The 24,271-nt window shown below is 46.3% G+C and overlaps 1 protein-coding gene across 2 annotated transcripts in view; it reads left to right on the top strand.

Annotated features, from left to right (window-relative positions):
- The first annotated feature begins 3,265 nt into the window (after positions 1 to 3,265).
- Positions 3,266 to 24,271, top strand: part of LOC107395618 (formin-2) — a 99,491-nt gene continuing 78,485 nt past the window's right edge. Inside the window, exons 1-2 of one of the 2 annotated variants that reach the window (XR_011516810.1) lie at positions 3,266 to 7,169; positions 8,273 to 8,514. Coding sequence is in view for 1 of the 2 variants with exons in the window: in XM_070545351.1 (XP_070401452.1) it covers positions 5,290 to 7,169; positions 8,273 to 8,514 (2,122 nt within the window). In the remaining variant the exon portion in view is untranslated. The remainder of the gene's footprint in view (positions 7,170 to 8,272; positions 8,515 to 24,271) is intronic. The other variant, XM_070545351.1, reaches the window with a different exon arrangement.

Raw genomic sequence — 24,271 nt, 5'->3', positions numbered from 1 at the left:
CAGGAGAGGGGCTAGGGTTGTTTTATTCGAGCCTGTGCTTCCCAGCCATGTTAGCAGCCCCATCATAAGTTTGACCTCGTAAACACTGCTTAGGTAAGTTTAGTCTCAGCAGCACATCTTGAACTACTTCAGCAAGGGCTTTTCCTGTTGTTTCTGGAACAAAATACAAACCAATGAATTCTTCATGGTGTTTTAGGTCTTTGTCAACATAACGAAGGCAAATACTTTCTTGCTCTTGGCCAGAAATATCTTGTGTTCCATCCATAATAACTGCATACTGAAGAACTGGTCGAGCTTTTATTGTATCGGCTATTCCACTAACAATGTTGTTGCTCATTGTTGACAGAATTTCATTCTGGATCTGTGGACTGATGTACTCTTTCTGGGACCTCTGCAACCATATGGCTAAAAGGACATCATCCTCTGCCTTATCTTTTAAGAGCTGATAAAATTACTGTTTTCATCATCATCATGTCCTCTCAAAGCCTGTCCCTGTCGTGCCAAATATTTGATAGAACTTACAATTTTCTCTAGACAATGCCTGTTGTCTACTTGTTGTTTTGACAAAACACTGGACAACTGCGTATTTATTGGGTGATTTTCTTGTGCAGTCACAGACAGCATGAATACCTTTGTGTGCTTTAAATTTCTCTATTGCTTTTTTCCAATTTTTGAATCCAGAAGTGATGAAGGTAGGCTCTGATTTTACAGCAAATGGGTTTGTCCAGGTAAGTTCTCATGTAATAAAAACACAAAACGCCCTTCTGCACTGCAGCATAATGTAGCCAGGGGGAGTCCTTGTACCACTGCTCTTGCAAAGACGGAGTTCTTTCAGACAAAACCTGAGTGTCAATGAATTTTGGGTGTGGCTGATATGGCTCTGTCCACTGTCCCTTGACTTCAGTGGCTCTCAGCTGTCTGCCCCTGCTCTGAACGTCCTAAAAAGGAAAACAGTAACAATGTCACACAAGGCAAAGAGACTGCCGTTGCAACAAGCAAGAACCCCTATTTTTCCTTTTTGGTTAAATATGAGCATTTGTCTACTCTCTGTGATCTAACACAGATGAGTGCTGGAGTTATCATGAATCTATCCGCATCAACTGTATGGTGAGCATTTCTGTATGTTCACATTTACTCGGTTATATTAACGCCAATTGACTACCAAGTGGTGAAACGGCAGTGTTTGAAAACATGTAGCATACTATTTTCTCATTTTCTCAGCTATCTAAAATCACCTCTCGAGCATTACTGGCTTCATAGTAGCACCTACCTGCACCTCAGTAGGTCTGCCTCTCCCTGTCTCACCCTCTGCAGGCCTGCCTCTCCCTGTCTCACCCTCTGCAGGTCTGGCTCTCCCTGTCTCACCCTCTGCAGGTCTGGCTCTCCCTGACTCACTGGCAGCTGTTTCCTGCTTAACTTCATCTGCCCTCTAATATGAAAACAGTGGACATGAATAAGAAGTAAAAAAATACTGAGTTAATAATTAATTTTTACTAGCTAATAAATCTCTAATTATGTGACAGTCAAAAGACACATAATTAGCATTTGAATTGAAGTACAACATAATATATTTTATATTTTCTTAGGCACTCGTAGTTAATCTGTAAGTTAAGCCACTAGGACAGTGGTTTGTCTTAACATACTTTATTACTTATTTAGTAAGTTTTACTTTTGAAACAATTTTTTTTCTTTAGTCAATATTTTTGTTCTGTCAATTTCTTAATTTTTGTTTGATCTTCAGTGTTTTTCTTGATCATTTTAAGAAGCTGGTTTAGATAGTAAGTTTTTCTTTTGAAACAATTTTTTTTCTCAATGATCATCAAAGTGTTTTTTCTTGATCCTATTGGCACAAATCTAATCCCATAGTTGTCTCAGTTTGTGACAGCGGCGATTCGAGCATCCGTAGGCTGCACGAAAGTCAGGCATGTCGACCCTCAAGCTTCACAATTACTAAAGGTGCTGTTCTGCAAACACAAATCCAGAATGTCCAGTTTGAAGTTTGAATACATCTTAATGTAAATAAATGAAATATATCTTAATATAAGTTTTGTGTAACAAACCAAGACACTTGAATGTCACGGGCAATACAGCATTCATTAATTTAAAATAAAATGAGCGACTCCCACTGAAGTAAATTGTCAACTTTGTTTTGCTAAGCAGCAAGGGCGTAAGAACTGGGGGGGCGGGCGGGACGTGTCCCCTCCAATTTTGGACAAACACGCATTTGTCCCCCCAATAACATGGAGAAGAAAAAAATTGATTTTGAAAATTTTGACTCGTGAGCTTTTATTTTGAAAGACATTGCGGATTTCTCACCAACGCAGCCCTCTGCTACCCGCTCTCCCCTCTCCAATGATGCAGGCCCATGCGCAATCCAATGTGTAGACCCCATCGTCTCTGTTCATGGTCCCACATCCACGTCTCCTTATCTCTGTGGCTTCCTGCATCATTGGAGAGGGGAGAGCGGGCAGCAGAGGGCGACAACATCCTCTGCTGCCTGTGGATAAACGGACTAGGAAGTGACGCCACCATCAGCATCAGCTCTGAGGATGTTTTGCAGCCGCGAACAAAACCATCAGCAAGGTAAAGAAAACCCTTTCCTGTGTTTTAAAAAAGAACCAAAAAATGGAAACTAAACTCAGCAAGAACACACCAAAGTTGTATTAAATCTATATCCTACATTCATATTATTAAATAAAAATGAAACAGTGCTGATATGAAACAGCTTTTTTTAAATGAAACGTCCACGTTGGCCGGTAATCACCTGGATCTGGCTGATGGGGAGTCTAAGTCTCCTCCCCTTTTGGTTGGCTCACGGGTCCACGATAAAAAAAAAATGTTAGTGAACTGGGCTATAAAAGTTATTTTCTTGTCTTTCTGGGCTTGGCCTTACACCCTGAGTCACACATTATCAATACTCACTTTAGATCCTCAGTAGAGTTCACAGACAGCAGAAATAACGCGTTTGGGGCTAAAAAATTCAGGTTGTTGACTGAGGTGGGGGGAAAAAAAGTCTTGGAGGCTACATCATTCCGGGTCACTGAACTGTCACTCAAGAGAAACCACTGTCCTATGGGAAAGGACTTCTCAGAAGTCCCACCCACCCGAAAGGGTTGTGTCAGAACTGCAACTAAAAACTCTGGGATTGCAAAGGAGAAAGCTAGGAAGTGTAAGTGCAAATCTGGTAGTGAGAGCAAAGCTCTGAGCAACGAGAATGAAACTAAGGAAACTCATAACAAAAACACAGAGGCAGACAGAAAAGGAAACATACTTTATTACTCATTTTAAGAAGTTGATTCAGATAGTAAGTTTTACTTTAGAATTTTTTTTCTGCTTTAGTCAATATTTTGTTTCTGTCAATTTCTAAATATTTGTTTGATCGTCAAAGTGTTTGACTTGTTCCTATTGACACAAATCTAATCCCATAGAGAACATGGGATCACATTTCATCTGTAACTGTTGCAAAGAAAACCTAGACTTGTACATTATTCTGTCTGTTAATTGTTTTTATGTAAATTAAATAATTTGAAACTGTTGTTCCATTGCTGCTGCTACCTTCTATACATTGTTTATCTGGTTTTATGAATTTTAAAAATCTCCTTCACAAGATCAATCCATTATCCATCCATCTTATTTATTACTGTAATCCATCTTATTTATTAACCTAATCTATCTTTTGATTATTTCCCAACTTTTTCAGAAAGCATTTCCAAATAGCTTATAATTAATAAATAAGAAAACAAAAGTTAAGAAATAGTGAAAATACAAAATAATTTGCTGGGTTAAATTTTATTGCTGGTGGGCCGGTTCTGGCTGACAGATGAGATTTGGGTGTTGTTTGTCTTATTTGTTGGGGTGCACATGTTGTATCTGTGTTCTGTTTATGCGGTCTTTACCCCAAAAGAACCTTGAAGCTTCACTCAGCTGCTGAGGCTGGTCTGTGAGCAGACAACGCAAAAACAACAGCAGCAGCACTTTTACTTTTAACTTTTGTGAGACAGGCAGAAATGAGTATCTTGAGCATAGTTTTCGTCTAGTCTCGACTTGTTAACGAAACTTCTGTTCGTCTCGTTTTAGTGACCAAAGAGCTGCGTTTAGCTCGTCACGTCTCGTTTTCATAATGGAAAAAATGGCATCAACGAAATCAATTTGTCATAGTTTTCGTTAACAAAAACAACACTGCCTGGAACCCCCCAAGGTGCTTTACAAAACAATCAGTCATTCACATGCTGGTGGTGATGAGCTACACTGTGGCCACAGCTGCCCTGGGGCGCGCTGACAGAGGCGAGTCTGCCGTACACAGGCGCCACCGGTCCCTCTGACCATCACCAGCAGGCGAAAACTATCAAATATACACGTAACTACAGGGTCAATGGGAGTAGCATGCAAAAGAGCCAAAGTCAGATGTGCAACCTGCATCTTTTAGTAGAAATGAAGCAGTGACTGTACCAGAATTTAGATTTGTATTATTCAGAAGTAGGAAACCAGAGCACTCCTCACAGGTTGATCATACATATTTACATTTAGACAAAGATTGTGTTGGGTTCAGAAAACCCAACATTAGTCAAGAATGTACCAAATGTAATGTTTAAACCCAACTTAACAAGGTGTTTGGTTTCCACTTAAAGCGTGATTTGTGGCTCTCAGCAAGTTTAGTTAGTGAGGGGAAAAGACTGAAATGTTCTCTACAGTTATGCTCAGGACTACTGTTGCGTAGTCTAAGGATAATGGCAAATGTAGTAATTAGCTGCAGGGGAAAAACAAGACAGCCAAAAAGGAGGGTCCAACTCAACCTGCCGGTACTCCTTCATCCTCCTGCCTGTCTCACCATCAGCCGTTCTGCTGAGAACCGGGTTTTGTCTACATTGGAGTTCGGCAGGCTCCATCTCTGGCGGTTTTTACATCTCGTTTAAAGACCCACTTTTACACTTTGGCTTTTAGACAGTGACTCGTTTTAGTGTTTTATTGTGTCATTGTTTTAATGTGCTCTTAGTATTCATCATGTTTTCTCTGCTTTTAATTGAGATTTTTATCCTTTGTTTTAGCTCCTTGTAATGGGTGTGTTTTGTTTTAGCCTGTGCAGCACTTTGGGCAGCTCCCATGCTGCATTTTAAATGTGCTATATAAATAAACTATGCTATGCTATGCTACATCCCAGCTGAGCCTGATTTCTGCCTCCCTGTCAAGAGTCTCAATGAGCACATGGTGCTTTCGTCACTCCTTTCAGCAGATGGAGAGAAGCAGGGGGGAGGGTAAGAGCTGGGCTGTGTAGAAGAAGGAGGGAGCTGTATGCCTCCCCTGCATCAGTGTCAACATCACTGCACCGTCACCGGAAAACAGAGGAAGATCATCGCATCCGAGCCTGAAGGAAATAAAAACACACCATCCAGAGAAGCTCCGCCTTCACCACAAGCACATTCAAGGATCAGGCTACAGCACTTTCACCTTCATGGGGAACCAAAATCTCCCCAAAATAGGAAGAGCTACTCCAGGCATGAGCTGAGAGGCGAGGGAGGCAGCCATCGCGCCATCTCCATCACCATGGGAAATCAGGAAGCAAAGCAAAAGCGAGCTGCAGCCGCATCAAGCAATGGAAGCTTCCCTTCACTGGATGAAGGATGGAAGGAGGGAGGAGGGGACATGGCAAAGAAAGGGGGCAAGAAAATCCACAGTAAGCATGGAGGTAAAGGAGCTGGGAGTGGGGGAGGAGGGGGGACACATGGCACAGGACCAGTGAAAAAGAAAATCAAACCTGACTGCAAGTCCTCAGTTTTTTCCCTCCGCAAGAGGAAGAGCAACCTGAGAGGGAAAGGAGATACGTGCTCATCAATAACAGGGTCGAAGGAGGATGTGTTGGTGTCTAAGCATGATGAGCTGGACAGCACCAAAACACCAGACCTGTCTGCTGACGAACTAGGACAGTCGGACACAGAAGCAGTGTTTCCCGACAAGCGTCAGAAACCAGAAGAGAGGCGGAGCAGGGATGGAGCAGGAGGAAACGAGCAAAAGCAGGGGGTGCAGAGAAGAGCCTCGACTGCTGCCACTTCTCCCGCGGATGATGGGGGGCAGAAAGGAGGCAGTTCAGGGTCAGACACTGACATCTACAGCTTCCACTCAGCAGCCGACCATGAGGATTTGCTGGCAGACATCCAGCTTGCTATTAGACTTCAGCATCAGCAGCATGGTGGAGTTATTGCAGTCATGGAAACACGTGGAGTGGGAGGAGGGGACCTGAGCGGGAGGGCGGCAGAAGAGAGGACGAAGCTCAGTAACGGGAATGTGGACGCGTCTGCCCCTGAGGGGCTGGAACTAGAGCTGGGGTCTGACGCCCTGTCGTTCCTAGAGACAGGAACTCTGTCCGACTCTCTGAAGTCCACAGACCTGACTGTGCTCCTGCAAGACCCGCAGACCCCTGTCTCCCATGGCACTCAAGAGCAGCAGCGGGGGCAGCTGGAGGAGGAGGTGGGGCATCCATGGCTAAATGGCCAGAGGCAACAGGAGACAGAAGCCTCTCTTTGTGTTGCCACAAGCACAAAAGATCAGCATGCTTTGCTGCAGCAGGTCCTTATCACAGACAGCTCCTTGACTACTGCCAGGGATGTAGGAATCAGCCCAATCACCATGGAAACCTGTAGCTCCCACGAAGCCAGTTTAGAAAAACATCTGAGGGGGGCAGAGGAAGCAGAAGGTGAAACGTGGTTGGAGGAAGACCAGGAGATGGACCTCAGTCCTCCACTTGGAGGAACCAACACAAAGTGTTCAGAACCCACAGAGGCCCCGAGCTCAGGGAATGCTTTTGAAGAAGGAGGTTGTTGTTTAGGCTCGGGTACCAGTGCAGAGTCACTGGAGGACGGCCTGAATGCTGGTTCTGGAACTAGCCACACCGTTGCTGCCTGCACCAGGACGACCTCCTCAGACATCCAGTGCAGGAGGAGCGGCATCTGTTTCACCACACCAGCTCCTCAGGAAAGCCCCAAGAAGGCCAAGCAGCTCCTTAGGTCCAACCACTCCTCCAACTCCTGTAGCCACGGGGTGAAACCTTACCCTCCCATCTTCCCGTCTTACATCAAGACTACAACGAGACAGCTGAGCTCCCCGGGACACTCCCCAGGCCTGTCCCCGTCCAACAGCCCCTCGTCCCCACGTAAGGCCCACCTTCACATCTGCAGGTATGAGGCTGGCACAGCCTTTTCTTTTACACCTCACCTTGTGGAGAATCTGCAAAACAAACTGTAAAAATCTAACATCCAGACCAAAACTAGATAGAATCATGAACTCGCTGCAATAACAGATGTCAGCCGCTGAATGGAAGAGCCATGACATGTTGTAAACAAAACAGCATAACCTCCTTCACTTTAGTATGAATAAACATCTCAACAGCACATGCGTTCAGTCATTTTATGGTCCAGTTTAGGATGAAACTCTGGTGAGCACAAACCTGACCACAGCTGTTCAGATGCCTCCCGTCCCAGGTCCCTCCTCCATAGGGAAGTGTTGAAGGTTGGTGCTCCAGCCTGGCTGAAAATAGGAAGACCTGTCAAAGCTGGATCAACACTGTGAAGAGAAGCCTGACGCTAAAGCAGTGGGCTCTGGGTGAGCCACATGTAGATTCTCAGCAGATCACTTTTATTCGGTGACTCAAACCACGACCCCAACTGATCTTCACTTTGGAACGGCAGGTGGACTTGCTATATTCCAGCAGCCGACAGCCGTTAGCACCCCGATCAGCAGAAGTTTTAATGTTACGCTGGATTTTTTCCAAATGAAAACAGTCAAGAAAAGGACTTTGTAGCCAAACGTTCTTCCAGCTTTATGTTTCTTTTACATCTGCCATTTATTTCTAACAAAACTAGACTTAAAAGATTACTGATCATTAGTTACGATTTAAACAAACAAAAGTTCACCTAATTTGCTCCCACAAGATATAAAGGTGATTAAAAATCATAATAGCCCTCCTGTCGTGCCACCCAATAACCGACAAACACTTCCTCCTGTTAGCAGGGTCTAAAAAGCATCGGCTTTGCCAAATATATGCTTTAGTTTCTCTTCAAACTTTAAACAATGAAGTATAAAACTTACAATCTAGGAGAATTCCAGCTCCAGGACCCAACAGATCTATTGCTGTTGCAGGTTTTGGAAGCACAAATCCTACAACCTTTCCAGATGTGCACAGCTCTGTATTTCCTACCTACTGAAACAAAACAAGTCGGAACAGTTGAGGAACAATTTATTGGTGTTTGAGAAACTCCAGTGAAACTGTGAATCCTGACAGGGCGATGGCTGAAGGACACCAGAGCCGTAGACCGCGCTCCCGAAGTCTGGCTGGTTCTCTGAGCCGCTCAGCTGACTGGACCGAGGAGCTTGACAGGAGACTGAGGAGCAGAGAGGAGGATGGAGGAGGTTCAGGAGAATACCTGATGGGCTACAGAGGAGGAGGCAGTCAACCCATCTGTGGGACCAGAAGATCCTCCTGTGGGCAGGTGTCTCTTTGTGGATTCCAGGATGTTTTCACAGGTGAGCAAAAACAGGGGCCATTGATACAGGAAGTCTGCATCCCTTTAACTAACGAGAACATAGTTGTCCAGTTCAGGATTCCTCAGGCAGATTGTTTTCCTTCACCACCAAATTTAGGATTGCCTGCAAAGACAGCCATTTTTGGCCTTTTCAGCAACGCAGACATGCAGAATACATGAACACATTAAAATCCATTCATGTGAGCCCATGTGGAGGATCACAGTGAAGGGAGACAGTTTTGGTCATGGACAAGCACCATCATACATTGGTGATCTTCTCAGTCCCTACACCCCCAGCAGGTCCCTGAGGTCCAGTGACCAAAGCCTACTGGTTGTGCAGCACCAGGCTAAAGGTCAAAGGTGACAGATCATCTTCTGCTGTGGCCCCCAGACTCTGGACCTCTCTCCCCCTGTGCCTGAGATCAGTGGACTCAGTGGTCTCCTTTAAACTCACCTGTTCAGGCTTTGGTGGGACCTTCATCACCCTCTCCTTGTTCTGCTCTTCTTCCACCTTTCCCATGGATCCACTGATTTCCTTCTTTCCTGTTCATTTTCTTTCTTGCCTTCCTTACATTTTTAAAATCTTTTTCTCATTTTATATTTTTTACTAATTAAAAAAACTTTTGTTTATAAAATTTTTATTCTTGTGATTTTTATCAGATGTATAAGCTAGTTTTCTTTCGTTCTTCATGAGACACAATGCAGCCACATACACTCTGTTGCCACTGCCTGTTGCATCCGACGACCAGCGGCAGGCAAGGCAGATGAAGTGTCTTGCCCAAGGGTACAACTGTGACAGACTGATTGGGGAGGGAACCTGCAACCCTCAACTCCTCAGCCACCGCATCCTTGAACAACAATCGATGCTCGTGATTCCTAAATAAACAACAAAATAAATAATTCATCATCGGGGTTTAGCTACTAGAAATATGCAAGCATCAACACACATGTGCAGCGCTTCTTTTGTTGCAAATTAGACCTTTTGTGTCTGCAAACATCCCAGCTGCTTGTAAAAGTAAAATATAAAGAAATATAAAGGGAGTCTTCTCTACAAAGCCTCTGATCATTCACTTTGAAGAGCTGTCCAAAAGATTTAATTCGTTCAAACATCACAGCACTAGTGTAAACTGGCTAACCTTCAAATGATCATTGTTTCCAATGTTTGTTATTTAAATAACCTATTTTATTCAACATGAAGCAGAGAGCCACAAAACCACATTTTACTGACAAAAACAAACTGCAAGTCAAATATTTATCAGCCTTGAACCATGAGAGCCTGTTGGATACAACATTTTCTCTTCACACTCTGCCTTTGAATCGTCATTCTGGTTCAAATGTGTTCAAGTCTGGCCGGCTGTTCGGTTTTCACCTCACCTTTATGCAGCGCTGTTTGTTTTTCCTTTCCCCTCTTTTACAGATTTGTCTCCGCCAATATTTACAGGTCTCATCAGCATATTGTGAGCTTCAACCCCCCATGTCACGGCAATCAGAGGCGCGCTGCATGTGTGTGCGCGCATGTGTGGGTGTGTTCTAGCTGTGTTTAGCTGCACCTCCAAACAGGAGCCAGCTTCGATCGGTCCCTTCAACGACTAGCTTTACTGTCGGCAAACAATGATTCACTGATCTGTAAGAAAGTTTAATTGCATGTTACTGTTTTAGGGGGCAAGAATCAAATTTGAGGGGGAAATGCCCCCACTTGCCCCACTGTTGAACTGGCGTCGGTCAAAAACCTGCCATCTGAAGCTTCTGCCCTCATAGCTACATCTGTCTGGCCCATCTGTGGGACACAACCTTGCCTGAATACTGGCCCACTGTTGGCCCTCAGCCCAACAATGGCTCACCCACAGAACAACGACACAAGTTTGCTTTGGCCCAGTTCTGGCCCGTATACTCTAGGACTCTTATAGCTATTTTCCATCGCCGGGTTTGGAACGGTCGGGTCTAGTTATTTTTGGACCGGTGTGTTCCGGTTTTGTTCGGGAATTTTCGGGTGAGCATTTCTATTGTAGTTTGGGCCATCACGTCGGCAGGCGGGGTTAAACAATCTGTATTTGTGTGCTGCAAAAACTGGCCTACAGAGCAAAAGACAAAAACAAAATGCTTACCACAGCCTCCACATGTGACTGCAGAGTGCAGTCACCAAGTCCAGAAGCCTGCCTCAACTATAAAAAGCGTCCAGCGCGTCGTAGCGACTTTGTGTATTTCTCCTATCTGAAACAAAACATCCACTCCAGCTGTTTCTGTCCTTAACTATTAACTTTATCGGGCTTTAATTCCTTCATCTTGGCCCGACACTGTGCTGCCGTCCGCTGAGAAAAAAAAATTTCTTACTGATCTATCGAGCTTCTCCTGTGGACTCTCATGATGATGGTGAGAAATGTACGGAACTCTGAAGGTGCCTGTATGGAACTCTGGAAGTGACTGTATGGAACTCTGACGGTGACTGTATGGAACTCTGGAAGTTACTGTACGGAACTCTGAAGGTGCCTGTATGGAACTCTGGAAGTGACTGTACAGAACTCTGAAGGTGACTGTATGGAACTCTGGAAGTGGTTGTACGGAACTCTGGAAGTGACTGTACGGAACTCTGGATGTGATTGTGTGGAACTCTGGAAGTGACAGTACGGAACTCTGAAGGTGACTGTACGGAACTCTGAAGGTGACTGTATGGAACTCTGGAAATGGCTGTACGGAACTCTGGAAGTGACTGTACGGAACTCTGGATGTGATTGTGTGGAACTCTGGAAGTGACAGTATGGAACTCTGAAGGTGACTGTACGGAACTCTGAAGGTGACTGTATGGAACTCTGGAAGTGACTGTACGGAACTCTGGAAGTGACTGTATGGAACTCTGAAGGTGACCAAAACTTGCTGCTACTTGCTGGCAATTTTTCACATTAATGTACAGCTAACGAAAATACAAACAAGGAACTCCTCTTGTTTTGCTTGTTGCAATTAGTGACGCATTTCTGTCAGCCAATCAGTGGACTGTGTTGTTGCTCCACCCTAACCGTACCCCTCTAGAAATTTCTGGACCTACAACAGAAGGGAGCCAAAAAAGTCCGTGACTGGCGCAGTCCGGGTCACACCTGGTTTTACAATCAGAAAAATTAGTGACCTGATCCTTCCCATTCTATGCCAAGACAATTAGCCATCATTGTTTCTACTGGCCCCGTACTGGCCCACACTCAGTGAGCCAATAAACAAATCTTGTTGCATTTATCACACTTTTAAACTTTTTATCTGTTGGCCCTCAAGCATTAGGGTTGTCTTATTACAGTAGAGTACACAGGATAAACATATGTGCCTTACCTGAGTATGAAATATAATAAAACTGCACTATTCTGCCCAGCTGTGTGCATTACATCTGTTTCTCTTCAAAAATAATGAAAGCTGGAAAAAAAATAGATCTGGATTAAAACAACTTTGAATAAAATTATACACATTTAAGCAGATAATGAGAGATGTGTTCTAACTTGCAAACAGACTTAAATTAAAGTGAAGACAAAAGTCAATGCAATAGTGTGATAAATGCAACAAGATTTATTAGATTTATTACATTTTATGTTTTTCAGGTTCTTTTATAAAAGAAACTGAAACTGGTAAACCAGGACAAAATGGGTTATATAATGCTAAATTCAAATTTTCTACACAAAACTCCCCAAGATCTGGCATGAAAAGGAGAGTATGCACTAAGCAGGGGAAGGTGGTTTGCTACTGAAAGAAACAGCCAATCATTGGAGAGCCCTTCTAGCTAATTAGAGGCGTGAAAGGTAGGATCTTCCTTTGACATACTGTTTCCAAAATTTGCTTCCAGGAAACTGAAAACATCCCCGCTAGTTGAAGCTAATTATTAGCATTAGCAACTCCATCAAATAGAAAGTAAGCACAGGAAGTTGGCTCCCAGGTTTTTCTTTCTGATCTACAAACTTTAAAACAAAACTAGGAAAAAAAACATGGCGCTCTACACAACAGGAGTCCTACTTATCCTGGAAAAATAGTCTTGTGCTTTATAAAAATAAGCTTCGACAATCTAGAACTGCTTATTTTTCATCGCTAATTGAGGAGAATAAAAATAATCCAAGATTTCTTTTCAGTACAGTTGCCAAACTTGCACAGAATCATAGCTCTGAACCATCTATTCCCTTAGCCCTCAGCAGCAACAACTTAATGGGATTTTTCACATGGAAAATTAATTCTATTAGAAACAAAACCATTAGCATCCTCTCTAATGCGATTTCTTCTTCCTCAGTAAGTGAGGCAGCAGAGGTAACTGTAGAACCTAATCTGTGTTTGAACCGTTTTGATCCAGTTGAGCTTTCAGAGTTATCAAAAATATTAGCGTCATCTAAACCTTCAACTTGCATTTTGGATCCAATCCCAACCAAATTATTTAAAGAAGCATTTCCTTTGGTTACTGCCCCCATTCTAGATATAATCAATCTATCCTTAGTAAATGGATATGTACCACAGGATTTTAAGGTTGCTGTGATCAAACCTTCACGAAGCCTTCTCTGGATCCAGATGACCCAATGAATTATAGACCAATATCTAACCTTCCATTTTTATCCAAAGTCCTGGAGAAAATAGTGGCCATCCAAGTATGTGAGCATTTAAACACTAATGATCTGTTTGAGGAATTTCAGTCTGGTTTTAGAGAGTATCACAGCACTGAAACTGCATTAGTGAGAGTTACAAATGATATTCTCGTGGCCTCAGATAAGAATCTTGTGTTTGTTCTAGTCTTGTTAGATCTCAGTGCTGCCTTTGACACAGTTGATCACAATGTTCTTTTAGAAAGACTTGAACATGTTGTAGGGATCAAAGGAACAGCGCTAGGCTGGTTTAAATCCTACCTGTCTGACAGATTTCATTTTGCAAATGTACATGACAGATCTTCATTCTCCAGGGTTACTTATGGAGTACCACAGGGTTCAGTGCTTGGACCATTTCTTTTTACTATATATATGCTTCCAATTGGTAAAATCATTAGAGAGCATGGGATAAACTTTAACCGTTATGCTGACGATACTCAATTATATCCATCCATTAACCCTGATGAACCTGATCGATTAGTTAGATTACAGGCTTGTCTTGAAAACAAAAATTGGATGACTAAAGTTTCTGCTTTTAAATCAAGACAAGACTGAAGTTCCGATCTTTGGACCAGAACTTCAGAAAAGGAAACTGCTTAGTCAATCACCTGACCTGAACAGCATTAAATTAGTCTCCAAGAACAAAGTAAGGAACCGTGGTGTTATCTTTGACCAGGACATGCCATTCAATTTCCACATTAAACAGGTTTGTAGGATTTCCTTTTTCCACCTTCGGAATAGTGCTAAGATTAGAAGCATCCTGTCTACACAGAGGAGATGTATGATGATACTGTGTCGACTTGATCGTTGATGTCATCAGAGGAAGAAAGAAGGCTGACCCAGTCAGCTTTTTTATTTAGGGTGCTGGGTCTGTTCGAGTTCGTAAACCATTGCTGCAGAAATGTAAGTTCAGCGGAGGTCTTGTCCTTCCCAATTTTCTGTTTTATTATTGGGCTTCTAATATTCCAAAAAATAATACTGGTTTGACTCTTCTAATTTACCTCAGTGTTTATTAGAGGCCAGATCATGTAGCTTAGCTACTAATATTCCTGCTCTTGTCTATTCATCCCTTCCAGCCAAATCCTGTCCTGCTAAATCCTTTTGAAGATTTGGTATCAGTTTAGAAAACGCTTTAGATTAGTCTCAGTTTCTCCTTAGGCCCACTGTGTAACAATCACTCGTTCCCTCCATCAGATTTCAGCTTTACTTCATGGTGTCAGTGGGGTATACAGTCTTTTACTAATCTTTATTCAGATGGTATTTTTAACTCCTATGATAATTTGTCATTGTTGTTTGGTTTACCTGCTAATAACTTGTTTAGGTATTTTCAGGTAAGACATTTTGTCTCCAAAAACTTTCCTAACTGCCCCTCTGCTTCTTCTTGTCAACTTTGGGAGGCATTGCTAACATTTAAAGTGCAGCTGAAAACTCGCTTGTTCAACCTGGCGTTTGCATGACCTTCTCCTTATTTTTTACTGTTCTTACACTGTTGTCGGTACCAGATCGGCTCGGGGTACTGCGTCTGAAAATTACGTCACAGTAGATGATTGGCTGAACGTAAGGCTTACGGAAGCTACGATACCACATAACCCTAACCCTAACCCTGAGTGACATGCGCCGGCCCGTGCATTGCCAGTGACTCTCTACTCCAAACTGTTTTGGTCAAGGTACTGATTCAGGGGGATGTCACTGAGATACATCTACTCCATCTACTCCACCTAACCCTAACCCGTACAAGCAACGTTAGCACGTTGACAATGAAGATTTTGATTGGTCAGAACAAATTTACGGTTGTTGTCTTAGCGGTTGTAGTCCTGTAGTCCAAAAATCTACACTTTTTGGAGAAAATGTTTGAATTCCCAAAGTAAATGTAAAATAAAAGCAAAGATATCAACTGATAAACAGTGACCCTCAAAAGCTCTTGATTTTCATGAAATGGGGCAAAATAAAATATAAGAACTTTATTGAAAAGACACCAAGCAACATTTTGAAAGAATTAATGAATTTATATAATAACTAAGGAAATATACAGAGGAATTCCACATCAACACAAACAGAAGTGGCTTCACATAGAAGAACTGTTGTCTCATTTGGCAGTCTAATTTTATGCAGTTTCACATTCTTTACAAAACAAAGATAATATGGTGTTTTATTAACAAATTACAATTAGAAAGAAAACATTTAGGTGTTAACAAACAAGAATTTATTAACAAAACTGCTGATGTCTTTCCAAAACTTAAGTGTAAAAGCCAAGTGGATTTGGTGTAATATGATGTCATCAGCAGGTGCAGGACTCCGAGCCGATCAGACACTACCTTTCCCGGGATCCATTGATTTCCCTCTTTCGTATTTATTTTCTCTCCCCCTTTCCTTACATTTTTTTCTCCTTTTAAACAAATTTTTTGGATCTTTTTACACTTAAATTTGTTTTTGTGAAGCGCCTTGTGATTTTATCTTGAGAGGCGCTATATAAATGATTGTTTTCTTTCTTTCTTTTTACCAGCAATATTCAGCTCAGAGGGGCCATCTCACAGATTTATAGTCACATCCTTAACTTTAACGTTGACTCTAGTTTAAAACTCAGAGCTGTCCGGGAGCAAAAGCTGGGCATTGACTTCGGTGATGATTAGTGGGAGGGTGTTCTTTGTAAGGCTAGTAACATCTATTCCTGTGCTCGCCTCTCACTTATTCAGTTTAAAGTATTGCACAGAGTCCACTATTCCAAAGTTAGATTGTCTACTATCTATCTAGGAGTAGAAGACAAATGTGAACGTAGTTCAAGATCTGGTTGTCATTTAAGTCACATGTTTTTCTTTTGTCCACAGGTTCGTAATTTCTGGACTGGCAATATCATCTGTAATAGGATTATGTTTAGAGCCTTGTCCACTGATTGCCATTTTTGGCACTTCAGTGGATTCAACTAATTTAAATTCCACTGAGAAAATTATAATTGCCTTTACAGCTTTGCTGGCCAAATGCCAACTTCTTCTGGAGTAGAAGTCCCCAAATCCACCTTCTGTATCAAGCTGATAAAGAAACACTTTGTTTTTTGAGACTGGAAAAAAATTAAATATGTTGAGAGGATGTACTAATAGTTTTGAAGCAAATTTTTGGGATTGTTTTACAGATATGAGCAGAGGTGGAAAGTAACTAGGGATGTGTATTGGTGAAATTATGGCGATACGATACATATCACGACACAGGGGAGACAATAGGACATATCATGATATACTGCAATACTTTCAGTCAGACAATATTAGTGATTTTTTTTAGATTAAACTTATTGCAGGAGAATTCAATAAACAGTCCAAACTGATACGTAGCATGTTTAACATGAAGTATCTGAACCATAATAGAGGGATTTACATTTCAGTGGTGGAAACAAAACCCATTGTACATTGCTGCCAACTAGCGGTCGGCGTTTGGATTGCACCAAAAGAAAGGAAAATACAAATATTTGCATGAAAATTCTTCCAAAAACTTGATAAACGACTTTTGAATATCAATATAATATTGCAAGTAAAAGTATCACAATATATTGCCACATTGATACCTTTGATACATGGCTTTTGAATATCGATATATTGCAGGAAAAAATAGCATGATATATTGCCATATCGATATTTTCTTGCATTCCTGAAAGTTATGGATTACATTTACTCACGTTACTGTAAATGCGTAGCTTTTTGTGTGTTTATGCTTTTTAAGTCGTTTTTAAAATATTTAACTTTTACTTGAATGTTTTTTTTAAATAATTGTACTTCGCTACATTTTCAATCATATCCGTTACTGAGTAAAAAAATTATAGGCTTAATAGGGAGCCATCCGCACCTTCGTGCACCAGTGCTACGTCATCCGAATTCTGCTTGGTTCGGTAGCCAGACTCGGTTCCGTGTTTGAAATGTGTTTCTCCAATTGCTCCACACGGCAGCGGCAAAATAATGTTTAGCACTCCTACAAGCGGATTCCAGCACTTTGCTCATAAAAGAGGAGACCTGCAGGCCTCTGTGAGTTTAAACATGTTGATACAGGAGCAAATTCAGTTGTAAACATTGTGCTCCATCCCTGTGTGTGTGTGAACTCACAAGATGCTTCTTGATGCCACAGATATGTGATGATTTAGCTTGTTTCTTTATTTTACTCCGGAATAAGAGATGATATTATTACAAAAGCTGCCCAATGTAGTTAAATTAGTCATGGTGTGTGTGTGTGTGTGTTACTGTTACGCCCCCGACAGGTGTTGGTAAAATGTGAAGGATGGGAGTAACACAAGACTGGACAGTGGATATTAAAAGGGTTTTATTGTAACAAAAAGGTTCTAAAAACGTGCAAACAGATCCCTCTAAAAGGTTAACATCACAACAAATTATCAACTATAAAAACACCTGGTTAGAACTTTGTTAAAAGCTTAACCGAACAGAAGGTGTTTTAAAATCCCGAAGTTGATAAAAGTTCCAAAACAATATACTGACTAAAACACCTGGTAAAAACTTATTTTAAAAAGCTTTACCACAATGAAGGTGTTTAAAACCGAGGTCAGTAAAATTGCCACAAACAAAGTTAACCTTAAAACCAAACTGCAAAAAAGATCCCACTGGATCATCCAAAACTTCTCACTCAGAGCTAAACTTGTCCACATGAATCTAAACGAAAGGGGTTGAAACCAAACCAAAAACCAGGAGGACAGCAGAACGGAAGTTACGGTGTAACTATGTTTCTGTGAGTTCCTGGATGACTGCCAGTGGCAGTAAACAGAGTGGATGCATCTCCTCGAGCTCTGCGCAGGTCGAGTACTAATGTAAACAAAGTCACGCACGTGACACGTAGCGCACCTGGTCGCGAGTCTATAAATTACGCGCCGATAGCTACGTTCGGGTCTCCCGGGATCTTCTCGCCCGAGAAGTTCAGAGGGACCCCTGTGACTGGCAGTCATCCAGGAACTCACAGAACCATAGTTACACCGTAACTTCCGTTCTGTTTCGTTACCTCCTGACTGCCAGTGGCAGTAAACAGAGTGGATGACTTATGCCAGCAGTGTCACGAGGAACACAAAACTCACCGTCACTCAGGAGGTAGCCACCAGAGGCAGCACCGCCAAAGCGAGCGTGGCCAACGTTGAGGCGGTAGAAGCATGCAAACGTGCACGGAGTTGCTCAGGACGCCGCAGCACAGACGTCCGCCAGTGGCACACCTCTCATCGCCGCCCAGGATGTAGCAACACTCCTGGTGGAATGGCACACGATCCCAGGGGGAGCCACTGCACCTACTGCCGCATAAGCCATCGCAATGGCATCCACGACCCAATGCGACAGCCTCTGCTTCGGAAGGGCCCGACCCCTGTTTACTCCTCCGTGACAAACAGCTGGTTCGACTGCCAGACAGTGTTTGTGGCCACAATATAGAGCTGCAGTGCCCGGACCGGGCACAGCAAATTCGCCCGCCGTTGTCCCTCCGAATGAAATGGGGGAGGAAAATACGCCCCCAGCTCGATTGCGGCATTCACGTAGCCAGAGGGCAGAACTTTGGGAAGAAAAGCAACGTTGGGCCACAGCGTCACCCCCAACCCATCTGCCTTCCACCGCAGGCAGGCGGGGCTGATGTCCAGTGCGTGCAGCTCACTGACCCGTTTATCCGACGTCACTGCCAAGAGAAAGGCGGTTTTCACAGACACCACTGCCAACGGGGCAGTAGACATCAGCTCAAAGGGTGGCCCACACAGGGCCTGCAGGACCAGGGGAAGGTCCCAAGCAGGTGCCGTCCTGCACACGGCAGGACACAACCTTCTCACGCCCCACAGAAACTAGGTCACCAAACAGTGAGCCCCAATGCTCCTGCCATCCACCAAGAGGTGGTTGGCCGAAATAGCTGCCACGTGTACCTTAAGGGTCGAGGCGGCCCGGTCCTTGTCAAACAGGTGCCGGAGGTACCGCAGAACCTCATGCAGGGAGCAAGAACCAGGGTCCACGTCCCTTCCGGAACACCAGGTAGAGAACCGCTGCCAACAGCGAGCGTACGTAGCCCTTGTAGACGGAGCCCTGGCACTATCCAGCACCTGCTGGATGGAGGGCTCTAAGCCGAATGGGGGCTGCCTGCCCCCTTCAATGGCCACACCGTGAGCCGAAGATGATCTGGGGACGGATGCCAAATCCTCCTCTCTATCTGAGACAGGAGGTCCCGTCTCGCCGGCAACCACCACGGCTCCCCGTTCAGCAGACTGAGAAGCAATGGAAACCAGATCCTCATGGGCCAGTCTGGCGCCACCAGAAGGACCTCGTGTGACGAGTCCCTCACCCGATGGAGGGTTGGTAAGATCAACGGAGAAGGTGGGAAAGCGTACAGCCGAACCAACGGCCAGGCATTGGCGAGGGCGTCCATCCCCAGAGGGGCGTCGGCCTCTGCCAGGGAGAACCACAAGGGGCAATGTGTGCTGCTCCTCGAGGCGAACAGATCCACCTGGGCCTCTCCGAACTGATGCCACACCCTCTGTACCACCTGAGGGTGCAAGTTCCATTCCCCCGGGGGAAGACCCCGCCGGGACAGGCAATCCGCCACCGAGTTCCTCCACCCTGGAAGGTGCAGCGCCCTGACGGAGGCCAAGTGAGGGTTAGTCCAGGTCAGCAGCGTCTGAGCCTCCCTCAATGATCGCAATGACCTGGTGCCCCCCTGATGGTTTATGTGGAACACCGCCGAGGTGCTGTCCATTCGGACAAGCACGTGCTTGCCCCGCAGAAAGGGCAAGAAGCGCCTCAGCGCCAAGTAGACTGTCTTCAATTCCAGGACATTGATGTGAAGCCGTGCCTGACGGGGGCTCTACAACCCCTGGACCGACCTGCACTGCCAATGCGCCCCCCACCCCCGGGGTGACGCATCCATCGTGACCACCTCCCGTCTAGCGGGAACCACGCCAAGCGGGACGCCGAGACTCAGGTAGGCGACATCGTCCCAACGACGCAAAAGAGCCACACGGCTGCTCGTGACCTCCAGCTCGACCCGTCGGTGTCGCCGGGGATCCAGGCGGAAGCCGTTGAACCACCTCTGCAAGGGCCGAAGGTGGAGCAGCTCGAGAGGCACCAGTGCAGAAGCCGAGACCAGCATCCCCAACAGTCGTAGCCACACCTGGACCGGGGGTGCCGCCCCAAGGCGAAAGGCCCGGAGCAAAGACCGAATCCGGACTCTCCTCTGCTCGGTCAGCCTCGCCCGCATGGCCACAGAATCTATGGCGATGCCAATAAAATCCACCCGCTGAGTCAGAACCAGAGAACTCTTCTGCAGGTTCACCGTCATCCCCAACGCCTCGACGTGGGCAAGGACCCTGGCCGTGGCCAGACCTACTTCGCGATACGACAGCGCGCAGACGAGCCAGTTGTCGAGATATGGCAGGACCTTCAACCCCGACCGACACAGGGGGCTCAGGGCTGCCTTGACGCACCGCGTGAAAATTCGGGGGGCGAGAGACAGGCCGAATGGCAGAACCAGAAACTGGTACACCCTCCCAAGGAAAGAAAACCGGGGGTACTTCCTGTGACCCGGATGGATTGGGACATGGAAGTATGCGTCCTTGAGATATATGGTCATAAACCACTCTCCCGGACAAACCACCTGAAGGACATCGCGAGTCCGAAGCATGCGGAAGGGCAGCACCTTCAGGAACCAATTGAGACCCCTGAGGTCCAGTACCGGCCGCAGGGGCCCGTCCTTCTTCGGCACCAAGAAATACGTTGAATAAAAGCCGTCTGCCTGCAAATGAGGAGGAATGACCTCTATGGTCCGTTTGTCCAGGAGAACATCTATTTCCTGCATCAGGATGCTGACCCGTGCAGGATCTGTGACCAAAGTCACCCTGACTCCTGAAGGGGGTGGGGGCCGACGGCGGAACTGCAACCTGTAGCCCTGGGACATGGTTCGAACCACCCAAGCGTCTCCGCATTGGGCCTCCCAGAGGGCCAGGTGCTGTGGTGTAAATCTGCCCGCCGCCGGCCCACAGCCTTCAGGCCGTGTCCCGACGCCTGTTTGGGGCCCTGGGGCGGCGGCGGCCCCTGTCCTGCCCCGAGGATCCCCGGGGCGGTGCCTGACCTGCCCCCAAGCGTCTCCAAGTCCCTGCCGCAGCCGCGGTCTGCTGGGTGACCTGCAAGGGGGCGGCCGGACGAAACCAACGCCGAGGGTCTCGTGCCCCTCGTGGCCTGGACTGTGGCGCGGGGAGGATCCCTGCCCCGCTACGCCCACTCCAGGCCTCTGCGGCCTGTCTGGACTGCCGCCGACGTTCCAACACCCTCTCAGCCTCGGGCCCAAACAACTGGCCCGGCACCACGGGCAGTCCGCGCAGGCTCTGTCGGCAGTCATCCGACACCGGGGCCTGCGCCAACCAGACCTGACGGCGAGCCATACCAGTGTACCCATCAACTGACCAAGCTCCCTGGACATCAGCCCAAACGTTTGCAGGATTGCGTCGTTTGTATCGCCCAGTGCCATCCCCGCTGCGCCCGACTGCAGCCCGACTGGGACTGGGCTAGCAACAGCACCGATAGCGAATTGCTGGTGCGCGCCATCCTTGCCCCGATGTCGTAAGCCCGGCACAGTAAGCTGTCGGTCACCCGACACTGGGTGCTCGGACAGCTGACCCTGTCCCTCAATGCCTCATCCGGGCAGAGCACCAAAGCGGCAACGCAGTGGTCCACCGGGGGCATGTGGTCCAACCCGTAGGTTCCTGCCTCCCGCATCGATGCCAGGGTCCTGGCATCCCTACCATGGTGGGAGAGCTGTCTCGGGTCCCCCCAGCACCGCTGCAGCTCCTTCACAAAGGCCGGCGATGGTTGGACCTGAAACAGGGGCGCCGACAGAGCCCGGCGGAAGAAGAGATTCCCCGCCGGACGGGCCACCGGCTCGTTGTCCAGTCCAATCCTGGCCAGTGCTGCTCGCAAAATCGCCCGCAACTGACAGGAGTCCTATGCCAGCTCTGAGCTTGCTGAGCTATGGAGGGACATCCCAGAGTCTCCGTGACCTCCCAGGCCTGGAAGCTCCACTACCAGCCCCTGACTACAACCCGGAGAGGGGCCCTCCTCCTTGAGGGACTGAAACTCAGAATTTGAGGCCCTCATAGAGATCAGGTCGTCCAAGCCCCCCTCGTCCGGGGCTCTGGTCAGCAGCGCTTTGAGCTGTTCCACCTCTGCCCGCAAAGAGTCCACTTCCTGGCGAGAGGGGTGCGCCACACGCCGCTTCTTGCGCCTCGGGCTGCCGCGTTCCTCAGCCGGTCTATCCCTCATCTCCCGGAACACGGGGGAGGGATACCAGAGGGCGGCAGGTCTGACTCAAACAGGAGGCACTCTACTTGACGTAGCCTGTCCTCCCACACCGCCAGCGGCAAAATGCTGCAGTTCATGCATGGGTCAGTCAGTGCCTCTCTGAGGTGACTGACGCCCAGACACTTTGGACACAAGTCGTGGCCGTCCTCCACCAGGAGGGGAGCCCCGCATGACGTACACGCCAACATCCCTACCGGTGTGGGAGACGCCAGCGACTCCACAGGAACTGAGCGAGGACTTTGAGGAAAACTGAAGAACGCAATTCAGTCCTGGAGTTGTAAAACAACACACGTGTGTGTGTCGGCTGGGTAATCTGAGCGTGCCACCTCCACGGTCAGAACGTCCAGCAGCACTTACCTGTAGCGCTCGCCGGCCGCAACCCCCTCCCCTTTCCACAGGGGAAAACCTACGACCGCCAGTGAGCCCTATCCGAGCCGGCAGCGGCGGTCCGAATGGCGCCGGACGCACCGCTCGCACTCAGTAACAAATGACAGATAACAGCGTCAATCCACCGCCCCAGAGGGCTCCTTCGAGCGCTCCGACCACACGGTCCCGGGCAGGAAGACGCCAGTAGAAGCAGAACTCACCTCTAGACCGATAAGATCCGAATCACGGACTTACGGAGCGACTGACCAGTGAAGCACGCCAGGTCAACAGCGAGAAGATCAAAGAGACCCGAACGTAGCTATCGGCATGTAATTTATAGACTCGTAACCAGGTGCGCTACGTGTCACGTGCGTGACTTTGTTTACATTAGTACTCGACCTGCGCAGAGCGCGAGGAGATACATCCACTCTGTTTACTGCCACTGGCAGTCAGGAGGGAACGAAACAGAACCACTGCACTGCTGCCTCCCAGACTGCTGAAGGCACAGCCTTTATATGCAGGTGTTGGCAATCAAGGAAGATTCAACTCAGCTGTGCTCCTCAGCAGCCTGGGAGAGAGGAGAAGGAGGGGCGGTGACCGGCTGTTTCACTAGAGCTGGGTGATCCTGGACCCTGCTCTTCACTCAAGGCTGGCAGCCGTGACAGTTACACATATAGGACTGCATGAGACAGCATGGTTTCATCAAATCCAGACATCCTATATCTTAGCTGAAGTAATGGCTCAGGAAAATAACTTATATTTCATAAATGGCGTCTCAATAGTGTCTACGATAACGTTTTATCTTATCTTTGGTCTGGGAGGTGTAACAAATCATGATGCAAGCCTTTTAAAACATGTTAAAGTGTTACAAGAGGAGATAAAAGCATGAATTTAAAGTTCATGTTTGGAGACCAACCTTCACAGTTTGGAGGCTCACGCTGGTGAGGAGACACCATTAGTTCTAGTAACACCTGGGCTCCCAAGGCCTATTCTGACAGGATGGATGTTACGGGACCCTTAAGGATTCCAGTTGGATGATTGGAGGATTATTTAGGAGGATTGTAATGAACAAGCTGATTTCAGTGGTGAAGGGTTAAATGAGTGAGTGAACCCACTACCAAGGATGAACTCTGCTAACTTTAAAAATCAGCTGCTCTGAATAAGCATGAAGGTCAGAGAGGAGCTCTAGGATGGACACGGATAAAGGAACTGTAATATAGAGGCTCCTTCGAGCGCGAGAAGTTGCTGTTGTCCAATCATCAGCAGGTGTTACTAGAACTAATGGTGTCTCCTCACCAGCGTGAGCCTCCAAACTGTGAAGGTTTGGAGGGGAGGGCAGGGCCAACGCTAGCAGCTGTTATACGGTCCATCTGAAATGTTTGGATTTCATTTGGCTTTTTTTATCAGTCAATCAAGTTTATTTGTATAGTACTTTCCACACCCATGGAAGGTGTCCAAAGTGGTTTACAGGACATAACAATAAAAAATATTACATAAA

The sequence above is a fragment of the Nothobranchius furzeri genome, chromosome 16 (assembly GCF_043380555.1).
Source record: "Nothobranchius furzeri strain GRZ-AD chromosome 16, NfurGRZ-RIMD1, whole genome shotgun sequence".
Taxonomy (NCBI): Eukaryota; Metazoa; Chordata; class Actinopteri; order Cyprinodontiformes; family Nothobranchiidae; genus Nothobranchius; species Nothobranchius furzeri.
This window is presented reverse-complemented; position numbering and strand designations above follow the sequence as displayed.